At 47.5% G+C, this 16,755-nt stretch overlaps 2 protein-coding genes across 3 annotated transcripts in view; both read right to left on the bottom strand.

Annotated features, from left to right (window-relative positions):
* Positions 1–3,866, bottom strand: part of GNB5 (G protein subunit beta 5) — a 42,422-nt gene extending 38,556 nt beyond the window's left edge. Inside the window, exon 1 of the mRNA XM_041745560.1 lies at positions 3,621–3,866. Within this exon, the coding sequence (XP_041601494.1) occupies positions 3,621–3,732 (112 nt within the window). The 5' untranslated portion in view covers positions 3,733–3,866. The remainder of the gene's footprint in view (positions 1–3,620) is intronic.
* Positions 3,867–15,284: 11,418 nt separating this feature from the next.
* Positions 15,285–16,755, bottom strand: part of MYO5C (myosin VC) — a 94,229-nt gene continuing 92,758 nt past the window's right edge. For both annotated transcript variants that reach the window (XM_041745482.1, XM_041745483.1), the window contains one exon: positions 15,285–16,708. In XM_041745482.1, the coding sequence (XP_041601416.1) occupies positions 16,556–16,708 (153 nt within the window). In that variant the 3' untranslated portion in view covers positions 15,285–16,555. The remainder of the gene's footprint in view (positions 16,709–16,755) is intronic.

Here is a 16,755-nt window from a genome sequence, read left to right as displayed (position 1 = left end):
GAGTCAAAGTAGGTGATGTGATGACAGAGAGGAGGTCGGAGGATGTGGGACCACAAGCCAAAAATTGCAGGCAGCCTCTGGAAGCTGAAAAAGGCAAGGAAGGGACTCTCTCCTAAAGCTTCCAGAAGGAATGAAGCCCTGTTGACCCCAGTTTAGAATTCTGACATCCAGAACTACAAAAAAATAAATTTATTTTGCTTTAATGTCCTGTGTTTATGGAGATTTGTACAATAGCATAGGAAACATACAAGCCATAGGCTCATAATTCTAAAATGTCTTACAATCAAGCAAGGGAACACTTACCCTTGGCAGAAGGTAAGCAGAAGGCAATGAGGGGAGACATGTAGGGAGAAGGAGGAAGCTCTGGAGGAGTAAGGGGAAAGGCAGGGGCAGGGGCACGGGGCCTGGGGCTATGGAGTCTGGTGTAGGTTGGCTTCCCCTTGGGCCACCCCTATAAGCCAACTCCTCTACTTAATGTTGGTCAAGGGTCTGACTTGGGGATGAAGGTCCAACGGTATGGACGCTGGTCTAAGGGTCAAAGGGATGAGAGCTGAAGGGGCAAGGGTGTGGAGTTGGATGAAGTTTGCTTCTCCTCCAAGTTCATGCTATTTTGTTGTGCTCTTAGGCAAGAATTTGGGCAAGTCAGAGCTAATGGAAGGCTGATCAACTGTCCCAGTTTGCCAAGCACTACAGGGGTTTTCAGAATGTAGGAACTTCCATTTTAAAACTGAGAGTCCCAGGCAATCTGGAATGACTTGGCCGTCTCAGCTTGTGGCCTGAAAAGGTTCCCCGGCTCATGTAGGGCCTACAGGGCCATCTGTCTAACACCACCACAATGCAAAAATGACAGGCTCAATAAAAGGCTGAGATACTGGCAGGGAGGAGCTCAGTGACCATGGGTCATGGAGATCTCTGGAGGAGACAGTGTGGTCAGAGGAGGAGCATCTCTGAGTGCTAACAAGATCCAGGAGACTGTAATGGAATGAGAGGCCAGTGTGTGAGGAGGTTCCCCTGGTGAACCCTGAAGACATCAGGGATGGGACAGGGCTTAGGTCAAAAGGAAGGTTCAAGCCATGTGGCGAATCCTTAAGAAACCAGGCAGTCTGGCTGGGAGGTCAGGAGCCAGCAGCATGGCAGAGGGGAAAACAGATGTCATTTGAGTGACAGGAGCCTCAAAGGAGCAAAGGTACTATACTGAAGTAGAGGCGAAGCCATCGGGAAGCTGCAGGGGAAATAAAGGGGATCGTGGCCACATGACTGCTGGTCTTGTTGACTCTAAAATTCTGACTTGTATGCGGGTGGGGATAGATCTTTCCACTATGGGCCCAAAATCTGGCCCTGGCTTTTGAGGGTATCGCATCCTTGGCAGGACTGGGGTTCTCTGCTGAAAAGCTCTATCCTGACTATCTCTCTGCCTTAAAGCCATTTCCCAAGTCACAGAAAAGGCTGAGAGGCTCCAGGCTGGCAGTCTGCCCAGCTGATGGAGTTTCTGGAACCTCCTCTGCACAGGGCCCAAAGGGATTGGACACAAAGTTGAAGTGAGGCCGGGCTGCGGTTCTGACTGTCTGGGCTGGAATCCTGGTCCCACTGCTTACTGGCTGCAGTCCTCTGGCAAGTCCTTTCACTTTGCTGTGCCTCAGTTTCCTCACCTGTAATATGCAGAACTCAGACCTACCTCAGGGGTGCCAACACCGCCCTCACAGCATCATCGATAACATCTGCAGAATGTAGGAACTGGCAGAGTGAAATGAGGCAGGCTTTGTCCAGTGCCTCCCAATCTCTGTTCCATAATGCTTCCTGACAACGGAAAGCCAGCTTTATTTGGGGGTGACAATGTGTCCAGCTCACTTCTCCCTTTCCCAGCTTTATTGCAGTAGCTTTGTGACCTATTTCTGGCCAATAAAGTACAAAATCTGTTGGGAGAAAGGAGGTATTGGTGAAGACTTCTGCTTTTCTGATAAGAGGAAGAAACAGACGGGATGCCTGCGTGGCTCAGCAGTTGAACGTCTGCCTTTGGCTCAGGGAGTGATCCCGGGGTCAGGATCGAGTCCTGCATCAGGCTGTTTGCAGGAAACCCGCTTTTCCTTCTGCCTATGTTTCTGCCTCTCTCTCTTTCCCTCTCTCTCTCTTTCTCTCTCGTGAATAAATAAATAAAATATTTTTAAAAAGAAGGAGAAACAGAGGCTGGTGCCCATATTTCTCCTTCTTCTTGTCCTGGATATAAAGGTTATATTTGGAGCTGTGGAGGTCATATCATAATCATGGGGCTAATGCCAATGTTCTCAGGGTGGTGGAGGAGAAAGACTGGAGCATGGGTCCCTGATGGCATGCTGAGCAGCTGGACCAGAGCTGGTGATCACCTACACTTCTTCCTGTTATATAAGGAAAAGAACTCCCAATTTGCTTAGCTACTTTATTTGGGGTTTATGGTTAATTGTAGCTGGACACATCCCTAAATGATGTTGCGGTTTAGCATGTCTAATTTAAAGGAAGTCCCTACAAAGCACAGCACATTCTAGATTCAGGTCACCTGCTTCCATCAAGTGATTTTCAAAGAGAGGAGTCAGGCGCTAAAGGACCTAGCATGAACCCCATGTTTCTGCTCCAAATAGAATTTAAAAGGGGTGGCACCAAGTAGGAATGGTAGGAGCACAATGTACAGGAGTGCCTGAGGGTACCATGGGGGAGGCTGTGCTCAGCAAACCGGGAGCTGCCACTCTCAGAGCTGAAAAATAAGCAGATAAAAGCCACTTCCCCAAGTCTGGCCCTGAGCCCAAACTGTGCTGAGGACAAACCATCTGACAGTAAAGGAAAGCTGATCCCACCAAGTCGTTTCACCTATTTAATTGCTCACTCATAAAAGTCACAGAGCGGTTTCTGAATGATCTAGTGGCCCATGAGTAAGTTTATTTAAGATTGTTATTGCTCTCTTATGCCAATCGCACCCGCATCCATTCAAAGGCTTCTTAGATAGCCTTAAAGGAACGAAGTCATTGGATTTGGTAAGCTGCTCTGCTTTTCTTCCCTCATCCGGTTCTCCACCCCCAAGCCAAGAGGGCAGACTGGAAAAATGAGATTTTTTTTTTTTTAACTGAGAGTCTGGCTCCGTGTAAAAGAAAACTGAGAAAAGACACACGACAGTGATGGAGAAAGCCCGACGACTGAAAAACAAAACCGTGTACCCCAGGCGGCGCCTCCCGCCTCCCCCCTCCCCCGCCTCCGCGGCCGGTTCGCATCCTCCAGGCAGGGGCTGGGGGACAGGCCCCGAGGCCCCAAGGTGGGCGCCGCGGGTGGGGCCAGCGGACCGGCCTGTGCAGGGCGTCGGGCCTCCGCGGCCGCAGCCCTCGCCGCGCCCGGCGCCATGAGCGGGGGCCGGGGGCGCCCCTCGGCGGCGGGCGCAGGCCCAGCTCCCGCCCCGGCCCGCTGCCCCGGGGCCGGCCTGGCTTGCTCGGCCCGCCTCCCGCCTCCCGCCTCCCGCCTCCCGCCGCCCGCCGCCCGCCTCCCGCCTCCCGCCGCGCAGCCCCCGCCGCGCAGCCCCCGCCCCCCGCCCGCCGCCCGCCGCCCGCCGCCCCCCGCCTCCCGCCGCCCGCCGCGCAGCCCCCGCCCCGGCCCGCACTCACGCTCCACGTCGTGCAGCTTGGCCCGCTCCTCCTCCAGCTTGCCCTTGAGGCTCTCGGCCTCGCTCTTCAGCGACGCCAGCGTCTGGTTCTCGTGCAGCCCGTCGGTTGCCATCTTCGCGCCGGGACGCGGCGGGGAGGGAAGCGGGGATGCGGGTGAGCGGGCGGCGGAGGCCTGGCGGGCGAGCGGGCGGGAGCGGCCCCGGCGCGGCTCCGGCTGCCTTCGCCCCGCCGCGGCCCCGCCCTCCGGCGCTGACGCGGGCGGTGCGAGCGGGGCCCGGCGGCCGACTCCCCCCCGCGTGGGCCCCCCCGCCCCCCGCGGCCCCCGCGGCCCCGCCCGGGCACCTGCCGCGCGCGCCCGGCGCCGTGCCCAGGGCGATGCCCGCCGTGGCGCAGCTGCGCACCCGGCCCCGGGAAGCAGGGAGCGTCGTGCCCATTTCACCGGCGGGAGAGCCGAGGCGCAGAGGTGATGAGATGACCTGGCGGAGGACGCGCACGTGCTGAAGGACCAAACCGGGATTCCAGCCCGGGGCTGCCCGGGCCCTGGGAGCGGCTGAGGTCGCCCCGGAGCGGCCTTCCTGGCGCCCGCGTCCCCGGCCACGTCTCCGCTCGCTCGGCGGGACTTGGTAGGCTGCCGCGCGGCTGCTTCCTGCAGCGCAGAGAGCGGGGAGTGGGCAGCGAGGCCCAGGCCGCACCACGGATGAGACCCGGCCTCGTCCTGGGAAGCCCCGGTGCTCCCCCCCAGCGAACCCTAACTTTCCTCCCTGTGCACTTACATAGAAGTCCTGGTGCCAGGCACTGTTCCAAGCACTTTGCATTGATAAATCACAACAGTCACCCTGAATGGATACTGTTATCCCCATTTTACAAATGAGGACACTGAGGCACAGAAGGGTTATATGATTTGCTTGAGTCACACTCCCAAGAAAGAGGTAAAGGTAGGATTTGGACCTAGACAATGTGGCTCCATTCAGCTACATGCCTGGCGACTTAAGTGTGGAGGAGCCAAGGCATTGCTTCTCCCTTTTGCCTGCCCATGACCTTGCATGTGTGTGTGTTTGTGTGTATGTGTGCAAAATGGGAAGGTGGATTAAGGTTACAAACTCTAGAGCATGGGACGCCTGGGTAGCTCAGCGGTTAAGAGTCTGCCCTCTGCTCAGGACGTGATCCTGGAGTCTTGGGATGGAGTCCCGCATTGGGCTCCCTGCGTGGAGCCTGCTTCTCTCTTTGTCTCTCTCTGTGTCTCTCATGAATAAATAAATAAAATCTTAAAAAAAAAAAAAAAAAGCAACTCTAGAGCAAACATTCCCAAACAGGATTTGGGGGGCTGTCCTCACCCCTCCCTCCCTGAGGAATCCAGCTTCTACTTGCTGTCCTGGGCAGCTGTTTACCAAAGAAAAGTTGGAAGTAATCTGTATTAATCTATACATGGTCATCTAGAGGTTAGTTTCTGAGCTCCTCAGTTTCCTTCTCTGGAAAATCTACTTCCTAGGGCTGTTAGGAGAATTAAATAAGATCATGTGAATGAACTTTTTAGCAGACTTCTCCATCATAGCAGATACTATTAACTACCAGCTCCCCTTTCCCTTCCCATCAGTAGTTCATTCATCAATTATTCTCAGTATTTAGCATGATTACTGGTATATTGTAGGTACTCAGTTAATGTTAGTTCATTAAGTGGATGTATAAAACAATATATGCGGGATCCCTGGGTGGCGCAGCGGTTTGGCGCCTGCCTTTGGCCCAGGGCGCGATCCTGGAGACCCGGGATCGAGTCCCACGTCGGCTCCCGGTGCATGGAGCCTGCTTCTCCCTCTGCCTGTGTCTCTGCCTCTCTTTCTCTCTCACTGTGTGCCTATCATGGGTAAATAAAATTTAAAAAAAAATAAAATAAAATAAAATAAAACAATATATGCAATATATAATTAAAAATAAATATAAAATATCAATATAAAAATATAAATGCTTAGATATATACAACTATTTATAAAAGCAAAACTATTACGTCTGCTTCAGAGTTTGCAGAGCAAAAGTTTAAGAGCATAAGTTCTAGCTAGGTCATATCGCCTGAGGATAAATCTAGGCTGTGTCGTGTGGCCTTGAGTGATTTACTTAACTTCTCTGCATCAGGCTCCTTATCTGTAAATGGATAACATCTCAGAAAGGCCTCATCAGGGGCTGCGCAGGGCATTCAGACCTGTGCCTGACACACAGTATTTGCTCATTATTATTAAGGCTCCCTGATACACTTGAGCAATTCACATGAAGTAATTTAAACGAAACACTAGGTCCTGGGAGGCACTTCTCACCAGGGTCACCTCAGAAGGCCTAGCCCAATAGCCTCCTCTCCTCATTTCCTTGTGATGCCCTATGGCCCATCATGGGATGTGTGCCTGCTTCAGGGTCTGCCTGTGTGTCATCTGGGGTGAGCAGAGATTCACAGTGGTGTGTGCCCTCCTCTGGAGGTTCTCTCTGTTAAACAAATCCCAAACACCCTCCATTCTGAAGGGTCTACCATCTAGAGATAAGGCCACGCGACTTCTTAATAGATGGGAAAGTTTGCAAAGAGCCTTTCTGTACTTCGGTTTTAACTCTTTTTTATAGGTAAGGAAACTAGAGATGAGAAAAGTTGAGGTCTCCTACGTTTTGGCAGGGGTGGAGTTACAGTTCCCTGTTCATGAAAAGGGTCCACTGGGGGCTACGTTTGCAAACACCCAGGTAAAATTAGCTACCAGTCATTTGGAGGTCTCACCCACAACAGGGTGTCTGAATATTTGGGAATGAATATTGGGAACCCTCAAGTGCTTGTGGAGATAGCCTGTGACAGTTTCCTGAAAAATATCTCCAGGCCAGAGCCTCTGCCCTGGGGAGAATTTATGATGCTGCAGGATATGACGATGGGGACTCTGGGCTCCTTGTGTCCACAGAAGAAGTTGTTTAAAAAATAGAAGAGCTAAGATGAATAAATAGCACTTCTCCAGGATGGTAGGGCCACCGGAAAGCAGGCTTATTTTAAGAACTGAACGTCCTCCGTTTGACGATGTGCAGAGCCATGTTTAGAACACAATGTGCTGCAGGGAGAAGTCCATTACACTAAGCCTGATCTTGTGATATCAGGATTATTATGCTGTCCCAAAGCCTGTATGTCACTCTGGGCTGTTTACTTGCCATTTGCTTTACAATGATATTTTTTTAAGAAGATTTTATTTATTTATTCATGACAGACACAGAGAGAGAGAGAGAGAGAGGCAGAGACACAGGCAGAGGGAGAAGCAGGCTCCATGCAGGGAGACTGACATGGGACTCGATCCTGGGTCTCCAGGATCACACCCTCGGCTGAAGGCAGCCCCAAACCGCTGGGCCATCGGGGCTGCCCACGGGATAGTTTTTTAAATGTAATTACTATCAGGGGTTACAATGGGACCAAGAGAATTAATACTGCCTTTTCCTCTTCAGTTGGATAAAATGTAAAAATCACCTTTCCTCTTTTTTTTTTTTTTTTTTAATGGATGTACTGCCCCAAGGCACCAGCGCCTGGTCCTCCCAGCCTGTGCGTGCAGAACCCTGGCCAGCAGGTGCCCCACAGCCTCCCAGGAAGGATGGGGCGGCTCACTGGAGGATGAAGCCTGGCTGGTGTGGAGGTAGCCCCGGTGGGGGTCTCTGGGGAAGAGCCAGTGGGTATGGAGACATGAACTGTGCAGAGAATCCTTGCTGGGGGGGTGGGGGGCGGTTTAAAATGTGTGGCTAATTGGGGGTTTCCAATTGGACTTTTGGAGAAGCACGTTTTACCATTTTTGGCCAGGTGAGGGCTCTGCTCAGCCATAATACCTAGCACTGCTTTGCAAATCCTCTTGAGAAAGGACTGATTTCTGGGGCTTCCGCCATTCTATGGGCATTTTGCTGCAAAACCTGAATAAAGCCTGTGTGTAGCCACCTCTGGTGAGGACTGATTTGTGTTCTTTGAAAAACATAAGGATTTATATTCAGTCAGTCCTTAGTCCTCCCTGAAATCTTAGGCCTAAGGAACACTTTTCCTTGAACTTAACTTTGGCTACTACGGAAGCCCTGTAGGGTTCAGTCTTCAATAGAGCTGTTCCTAGGGAAAGCTGGACCATGGCCTTTGGAGGGGCATTTCTAGGCTGTTTGTTTGCCAGAGTCTCTTTTTTCTTGGTTGTTTGCCTAGCAGACAGACAGCAGTAGCAAGAAGCATTAGCTCTAAAAAAGTAGCAATAGCTAAAACATTCGTTGAACACAGCCTGTGCTGGGTACTGTTTTAAATATTTTATCAAATGAACTCATTTAATTCTGACAAAACCCGAAGAGACAAATGCTAGTATTCCTATTTTACATAGGGGAAAACTGACCTCCGCCACCTAGGTACATAGCTAGGATTTGAACCCAGGAGGTCAGAGAATCCACACCTTGAACCACCGTGCTATACTGCCTCACTTAGCCTCAGGGTGCTGAAAATGTTTGGTGTGTAAGCTGATTTTATGGCAACTCCTCTGTCCCAGGAACCTGACATGAGACATCATTTTAGAACAGATAACCACTTTAATTTTTTTAAAATGGCACTTACGATTTCTGCACATGTTGAACAGTAGCTGAGCTGTTGAGATTTCTTGAAAACGGGTCTCAGAGCCCGTTGTTTGAAACATTTGTCACAGGAGCCAAACACATTAACGAGAAAGGTCTGATCGCACATTTTTTATCCAAGATGAGGCTGAAAGAGAGAGAGAGAGAAAGGGATGTAGGTGCATGAGAAAAGCCAACAGAAACAGCTTTTTAAAATCTCATCTTCCTTTGGTCACGATGGTTGCTCAGCCTTTCTACATGTGGGATAAAGTATATGAGTTAATTTATAACCTTTGATTTATTACAACGTGCTGGGTCAACACCAACTTGTTTATTTAATCAGTAAGAAAGCATCAGACAATAGGTTTTCTGGGGTTACCATTTAACTGGCTATTTTGGCAGGTTACAGACATGGACACAATTGATCTCTGCAGCACAATATTAATCCTGTGGGGCTCCACGGTGGAGAGCATTATTATAATGGATACTATAGTTTAAAACTTAAAAAAAAAAACCCTCCCCTGATGGTAAACATTTGGAGTAAAGATGAGAGTTAGAAAATGGCAGAGCCTGATCTCAACCAATATTGTAAGGCTGAGTAAACACAGTATTGGTTCTCTGCAAGGGACACATCCCACTTATTAAACATTTGACAGTCACAGACCCAGGGCTCCTGTCTGTCCATCCCGAAGTCAACAGACAGGCCCAGGCCACTGAAGGGAAGGCAAACTTACAGAAGCAAAACCATCTGGTGGCTGAGGGTGCTAGCTCTGGCTGACCAGATCCTGGTGCCACTACTTGAGCAAGTTACTCGAGCTCTCTGGATCTTTGCTAATCAATCAAATGGGGATCTTAACATCCGCAGTCACAGGATCATTGGGGGATTTATAAAAGTGCATAAAGCTTAGCTCAAGGAGGAAATAGAGTGAGTGCTCCATAGATGTTAAGCTGCCCCGAGAGTGGCTATGGTAGCAGCGGCAGCAGGGGCGGGGGATGAGGCTGGAGTTGTGGAAAAAGCAGAGGTGAGCCTGTGACCACATTTCAGGCAGAACACGATGAAGGCCTTACACAAAGCAATGATGTCGGATGGATTTGGACCGTGCTTACAAAGAAGGAGCTAGACTTGGTGATGTGTGGGGACAAGGAGGGGGAGAGGTCTATGATGCCTTCTGAGTTTCTGGGAGGCTAGACATTGCAGTGCTACTGTTGGAGAGGACGACAAGCAGGTTAAAGGGGGGAGGGCCCAGCCATCGTAACCAAGCCAATTTAATAGGTGTTTCGAAGAGCAGGCCACATCAGGGTTTGAAGAAATGACCCCCTCAGTAGAGGAGGGTTTTGTCCCCTCTCCCACAAAGAGACTTTGGGACACTGGTCTGAACATTCCAAGAAAGCCAAATTTCCGAGGAACATATTTGTAGGGCAGGTAGCAGCGGGGACACCTTGAAGGGAGAATGTCTACCATACAGAGGTCACCGTGGGACTAGAGGAAGAATGGGGAGAATGAATTGGGTTGAACTCCTCCAACAAAGGGGCAGTAGTTCTTGAGATCTCTAAGGAACAGGGGAGTAGAGGATAGTCCTTTACGGATGAGAGATCAGAAGGAAACCAGCTTCTGACCAACCACCGCAGCGTGCTTGCCCTGACTGCTCACAGCCACCCTAGGAAGGAAGCCGAGGACATGCCTCGGGATTAAATACGTTCAAGGTCAGCAGTGAGGCCTTTATGTGGTGGGACTCTACAACCTTTCTTGTGGAGCTGGCACAAGCAGGCTGTTCTGCCTTTTCATAAAACATGAATTAAAGAAAGCAAAATGGGGGACACCTGGGTGGCTCAGTAGTTGAGCATCTGTCTTCAGCTCAGGGCATGATCCCGGGGTCCTGGGATCGAGTCCTGATCAGGCTCCCTGCAGGCAACCTACTTCTCTTCTCCCTCTGCCCATGTCTCTGCCTCTCTCTCTCTGTGTCTCTCATGAATAAATAAACAAATATTTTTAAAAACAAAAGGTAAGAAAGAAGAGAGAAAAAAGCAAGCAAGCAAGCAAAAGGGCCTGGGCACTGGAGCCTAGCCTTTGACAAGGACCTGGTAATGTCCCCCACTGTCCACGCCTGCCAGTCACAAGGGCATGCTGAAGACAGCAAGTAAGAGCATTAGGAAGGTGAGCCATGGGTTTTTTTTTTTTTAGCAAGGGAGCAACGTCATTCAAGTGGATTATTCCAGCATTTGTGCTTCCAGAAGTAGGTCAGAGAGAGAATGTACTGCAGGAAAGTTGACTAGGTTAAGAGATTGTTATCATGTTTTGGGGAAGAGGAGATGAGCTTCGGGCAGAGTGGCAGCTGTGGGAATGGAAGGTGAGAGGAACGCTGGGACTGAGTGGAAAAGGAATACAAGGATGGCTAGAAGTTGTGGGAGAGCAAGAAAAAGGGAAGGAGAGAAAAACACCAATATTCCAAATCTGGAGAGAGACACTCTTCTCCTTCCCAGACTGAATTTTAAACTTTTTCAAGTGATGAGAGCTGCACATGTTTATCATAAATAATTGGGAACAGAAGGATGTGAAGAAGGAAAATTAATCACCTACATGCCCTGTACTAACAGTGATTAACATTTTACGTTTACATTTTCTTCTAGTGTCTCCATAAACATATGCTTATATGTTTTTAAAAAATTGGAACTGTATGTCATATACAATTTTGAACTTTAGTTTTTTGCTTACTAGTGTTTTTGTCTACCATTGTGTATGGCACGTTGTGCCATTGTGTATTCTTAGAAAACATCATTTTCTCACAGAGACCACAAGTCTTAAGACATATTGACCTTAAATTGCTTCATGCAGCTAGCATTTTAGATGTGGTTGGTTAAGCATGGGCAAGCTACAAACTAAATTTGAAATATTACAATATTTAAAACTATAAATATTCTACATGGGCATTGTAGAGTCTGGAAAAAAATAAAGAAGGCATAAGGAAGAAAATAATCACTATAATCCCACTGCCCAGAGAGACTCCTGGTCCACATTTTGGCACATGCAAGAGTAGGTTTTGTATTTTTTATATACTGATGTTTTTCATTTAGTATTTATGTCATGGCCAAATTTTTTTTAAAGATTTTATTTATTCATTCATGAGAGACACAGAGTGAGAGGCAGAGATGAGAGGCCGGCTGCCTGCAGGGAGCCCAATGTGGGACTCGATCCCAGGATCCTGGGATCACAACGTGAGCCAAAGGCAGATGCTCAACCGCTGAGCCACCCAGGTGCCCCTATTGTGGCCAAATTTCATCGTAGTGCATTCTACTATCTTCATTGTCAATAATCCTTTTTATGATGAAGGAACTTCTAACAGCTAGAACAAATGCTTCCAGTGAGCATTTTGACAAGATAAAAATGCCCCATTTTAACAAGCCTTGACATGAAGTTGTTCTATAGTAGTCCTAGAACTTCTCAAACCTTCCCCTGATCCCAAGCCAAACATGAAATTTCTTTGCAGTGTGTTACCTAAATATATACTTTAAAATTACCAAAAACCCCACCACCCCATATTTATTCTTATAAGAGTACAGACGAAAGATAGAAAGTCAGAAGTCAAAGTCCCTCCTACCTGCTCCGCATTTTCTCTCCATATTTAGATTTGGTGTATATTCTTCTAGACTTTTCTAACATCATAGATAAAGCTTGTAAGTTACACCAATATGGCTGTCAGCTATTTGCTTTTTTTCACCTAATTTATTCTGTTAGTACTTACCTGATCTACTTAGATCTACTGTTCTTTGGTAACAGCTTTAGTTTTACTCTATGCCAGCCTCTTATTACTGAATATATAGGGTATCAATTTTTACTTTTAGAATAATGCTTTATTGACCCAATTAAAAGTGAGCAAAACAACCCCCATGAATTGCTGCCAGGAATGTAAAATGGTGCAGCTGCTGTGGAAAACAATTTGGCAGTTACTTAAAAAGTTGAACAGAGGGTCGCCTGGGAGGCTCAGTGTCTGGGTGGCACAGGTCATGATCCTGGGGTCCTGGGATCGAGTCCCACATCGAGCTCCTTGCATGGAGCTCCTTGCTTCTCCCTCTGCCTGTGTCTCCACCTCTCTGTGTCTCTCATGAATAAATAAATAAAAATATTTTTCTAAAAAAAGTTGAACAGAGTTGTCACCACATGACCCAGCAAATCCACTCCTAAGTAAATATGCTCATATAACTGAAAACACCTGCTCACATGAAAACTTATACAGGAAAGTTTGTAAGCGGCATTTAAGTCCAAAGTGGAAACAGCACAGATCCATCAACTGAGAAACAGATAAACAAAAATGTGGTATATCCATACAGAATGTTATTTGGCAATAAAAAAGAATGCAGTTCTGATCCATGCTACAACATGGGTGAAGCTTGCACATATGCTAAGTGAAATAAGCCAGACACAAAAGGCTACTAACTCCATTATGACTGACTCCATTTATATGAAATATCCAGGATAGGCAAATCCGTACAGATCAAAGGTAGATTAGAAGTTGCCAGTAAACAGGAGGAGAGAATGGGAAGTGACAGCTTAATGGGTATGAGGTTTATTGTCTGGGGTGATGCAATGCTCTGGAATTAGATAATACACATCATTGTGTATATACCAAAAACCACTGAAATGTGTGCTTTAAAATGCTGAGTTTTGGGGCATCTGGGTGCTTCAGTCAGTTAATTATCTGACTCTGGATTTCAACTTGGGTCATGATCTCAGGGTGGGGGGATCAAGCCCCACATCAGGCTCTGCACTCAGCGGGGAGTCTGCTGGTGATTCTCTCTGTCCCTCTCCTTCTGACCCTCCCCACTGCACTCTCAATCTCTCTCTCTCTCTCTCTCTCTCTCTCTCTCTCTCGAAGATAAGTAAGTCATTCTAATCAATTTAAAAATAAACAAAATTCTTTCTCCTTTTCCCTTTGCTCCTCCTCCGGCTCATATGCACTTCTGCTGTCCCTCTAAAATGAATAAATCTTTAAAAAAGAAAAAATCCTCTTCCTATTCCATAAGCTGAATTCTGAGGCTTATATTGACATGTAAAGTATTACTTGGATCAATTTTTCAATGACTTTTACAGATGCCTAATTTTTCCCCCTTATGCTAACACTAAATATATTTTTTAATTTACTCATTTATTTATTTATTCATGAGAGACACACACAGAGAGGCAGAGACATAGGCAGAAGGAGAAGCAGGAGGGGAGCCTGATGTGGGACTCGATTCCGGAACTCTGAAGGCAGACGCTCAACCACTGAGCCTCCCAGGCATCCCCACACGAAATGTATTTTTAAAACAAAACACCTTCCTATTATTTTGAAAGAAATACATGTGGGTTGTAGAGCAATTACAACATGCAGATTCACCACCACCACCATCCTTCACCAATGCTCCTTCCTCACAGAATGCTCAGTTAGCACCTTGGTGTGTGCACATGAAACACTTACGTGAGCATGCAGGAAAGCCTGAGTATGCTAATATACTGTTAGCACATACATACCTTCCACAGGGTCAACACTCGGAGCCACCAGCTGAGGAATCAGAGCTGCAGCATGAAGGTGAAGGTGCAAAAGCAGAAGCTGCACCTCTAATCTCCTTATCTGGGCATCCAGGCTCAGAGGCTTTGTCCCTGCCCAGGGGCACTTGCTGCCAATGGCAACCTCCTGCCCGTCCACAGCAGATGCCCTCAGCATCTCTCTCCACCTGTTTCACAGGCTCAGTTCTCTGTCCACAGCAGGAGGCGGCCTTGGCAGGTTTGACCTTCATGAATCCACGCTCTGCCCCACTGAGCAACTCTGACATTCACCCCTAACTGTGGTCAGCACTCTTCTGGGCCTGCTCAATCCTCGTCCCACCAGCACCTCTTCATTTTGGCCATTCTTCCCACCTTCAGCTTTGTGGGGATGGGGATGGGAGATGCGTGCTCCTCCCCCTTCTCCATGCATGACTTTCTCTGCCTCTGCAGGCCCCCTCATCTTGTTCCCAAACAAGATCTGCTCCTTCCCCAGGCTGACCAACACCCTCCCCCCACCTTCCGCCCCCACCCCCTACCCCCCTCCGCCAATCCTGCTGCCTCTAATAGGATCTTGCTCCTGCAGCTCATCCCATCCCATCCAGATGAGCGAGGGGATGAGCAAGATGTGGAGCTGCTCTCCAGGAGCTCACAGGGTAGCAAAGGAGATGGGCAATGTTATCAGCTGAGAGCCCGGGGTGCATGTTGAAAAACAGGCAGCCCAAACTTATGGGAACCGGAAAGGAAGGGTGATGGGGAGCAGAGAAAGGGCACAGAGTACAGGGAACCAGCTGCGGAACTTATCCGAGAACTGAATCTCGTGGTCCCGGCACACTGTGGGATGGGCCGTCCTGAGTCGGCAGAGACTTGGCCACACTGTTCTCCAGATACAGCTCCTCTGCTCCCCCTCCTTGAGGGAATAGCCTGTTCTACCCTTTGAAGTAAACAACCTTTTCTCTGCTTCTCAAAGCTGATCATTCCTATAGCCAATCTGCTAGCCCTCTTAATAAAAGCTGGGTGAGACAAAACCTCAGGGTTCGAGTCTGATCCAAGTTCAAGTCCGAGTCTCGGATAAGTGTTTCATGTGCCCCCAGATTAAAATTCAGTGATTCTCTCAGTCTTTCTTTATAGCTTCTGACTATCCTGGCTCCGTGGCAACAGAGAAGTCTGCGGATGCCGATCAGAAAGCCAGCCAAGTCTCTGCTGATGGCCCCTTCTCTCACCGTTGGGGAGCCCATGGAGACATAGCCTGAGTCGGGACTTGGGGCATATTTATTTCCCCTCTAAAAGTGTTTATACATATTTTACGAGATACTATGTACCTAATAAAGATTCCAGCATCTTTAAGAATACAATCCTTAAAGAAAGTCATAAATGTTGTGCACTTAATAAAAATGTAGTCTCCTAGCAATTAAAAGAATCTGACGCAGGGCGCCTGGGTGGCTCAGTCAGTATAGCGTCTGACTCTTGATCTCACCTCAGGTCTTGATCTCAGTGTTGTGTGTTTGAGCCCCATGCAGGATGTGAAGCCTACTTTAAAAAAAAAAGAAGAACCTGATCCAATTCATTTGGTGATTTATTTTATTGATTAAAATATTTTAAAAGTTCACTTTTCATTTCTTCATACATAATGTATCTAAATGAACTAAATCATTTATAATATGACAAGACATCATTACATATAAGTAGGGTGATGTTGCTTCATAATCAAGTATCATTTCTACTCCTAAGATATGTATCTGTGTTACAGAATCACAGCCAATGCCTGTGAGTCTGTCAGAAGTGTAGGGCCAGTTGGGATTCTTGGAATGGTACAGAAGAGCACTGGGGCCACTGGCCATAGGCTAGCAGTGCTGGTCAAATAACATTGTATGCTCTGAAAGGAAGGATAGAGAAGGTTTAGGCAGGGAGATGGGGTGGGTGGGAGACAAGGGATAGTCAGTTTCCATAAAACTTGGGAAACATTGGTTTCTCAAAAGAAGGAACTGACATAGTTCTTCAGTTATTTTTATGGGAAAATTTAAGGACCTATTTGAATGCTGAAAAGATAGAGAAAATCATTTAAGTTGTCTTTTAAAACTTAGTTTTTAAAGACGTTGTATGAACAATGAAGAAAGTTATGGCAAATACATTGGCAGATAAAATGTAAAGAAAAGTTCTTTCAGAAGAGATGATAAATGGCATGGCAATTAATTTTAATAATATATTTGTTTTAGGTAGACATATACATAAAATACTTCATATAGTTCATTTCAGATTGAATATTCTCTTAAAAACTAGAGGGGTCTGAAATTATAAATATTTTTTCATGCAGGAGTGTTTTTTAGTAAAACACCAGTGGGCCCCACCCCACCCACCCTGGGCAGGAGGGATGGGGTGAGAGGACATTGTGGCCCAAATGGGATTATCTCCTGGAAGACCCAACCCTGGAACCTACTTGTGGCTTCATAAATGTACCTGGGCTTCACAGAAATGTTAGAAAACTTAGGAGACACTGTGTCCTCAGATCATACTTCCTCTTGGGGGAGTCCTGTCATAAGACAGAGCAGGACAAGAGGCACCTGGAAGAAAATACGGGCCTTCCAGGAACTTCAAGAAAAGCTGGTTGTAATTCTTAAGGTAGATGTGGCCTTTACAACCCCAGCTGGTGTATGTTAACTCTTACAAAATGACAATGGCAACACCATCCCTGGGAACAAGAGATGTGGCCCATCTTGGAGAATTCCCATTTTCTTCCTCACATCACATCCCAAAGCATTCCCATTCCAATGAATAAACCACATCCCTCATATTTGATCTTCATATAGCTTCTGAGGGGAAAGTACACTTACTCTCTTTTCTCCTGTTATAATCTATTGAGAAAGCCTAGCTTAAAACTGCTGGGGATCTGGATCATTTCCAGAGCGTGAGGAGAGGGGGTAAAAGGAAATGTAACTTGGAAGAGATATTTTGTATCCAACATCAGCTGTGACGAGTCCTCTCGGCTATTTAGGAGAGCCTGAAATTAAAACCAGAAGAAAAATGAATACGGAGACCACTGCGTTC

This window comes from Vulpes lagopus, chromosome 2, assembly GCF_018345385.1.
Source record: "Vulpes lagopus strain Blue_001 chromosome 2, ASM1834538v1, whole genome shotgun sequence".
Taxonomy (NCBI): domain Eukaryota; kingdom Metazoa; phylum Chordata; class Mammalia; order Carnivora; family Canidae; genus Vulpes; species Vulpes lagopus.
This window is presented reverse-complemented; position numbering and strand designations above follow the sequence as displayed.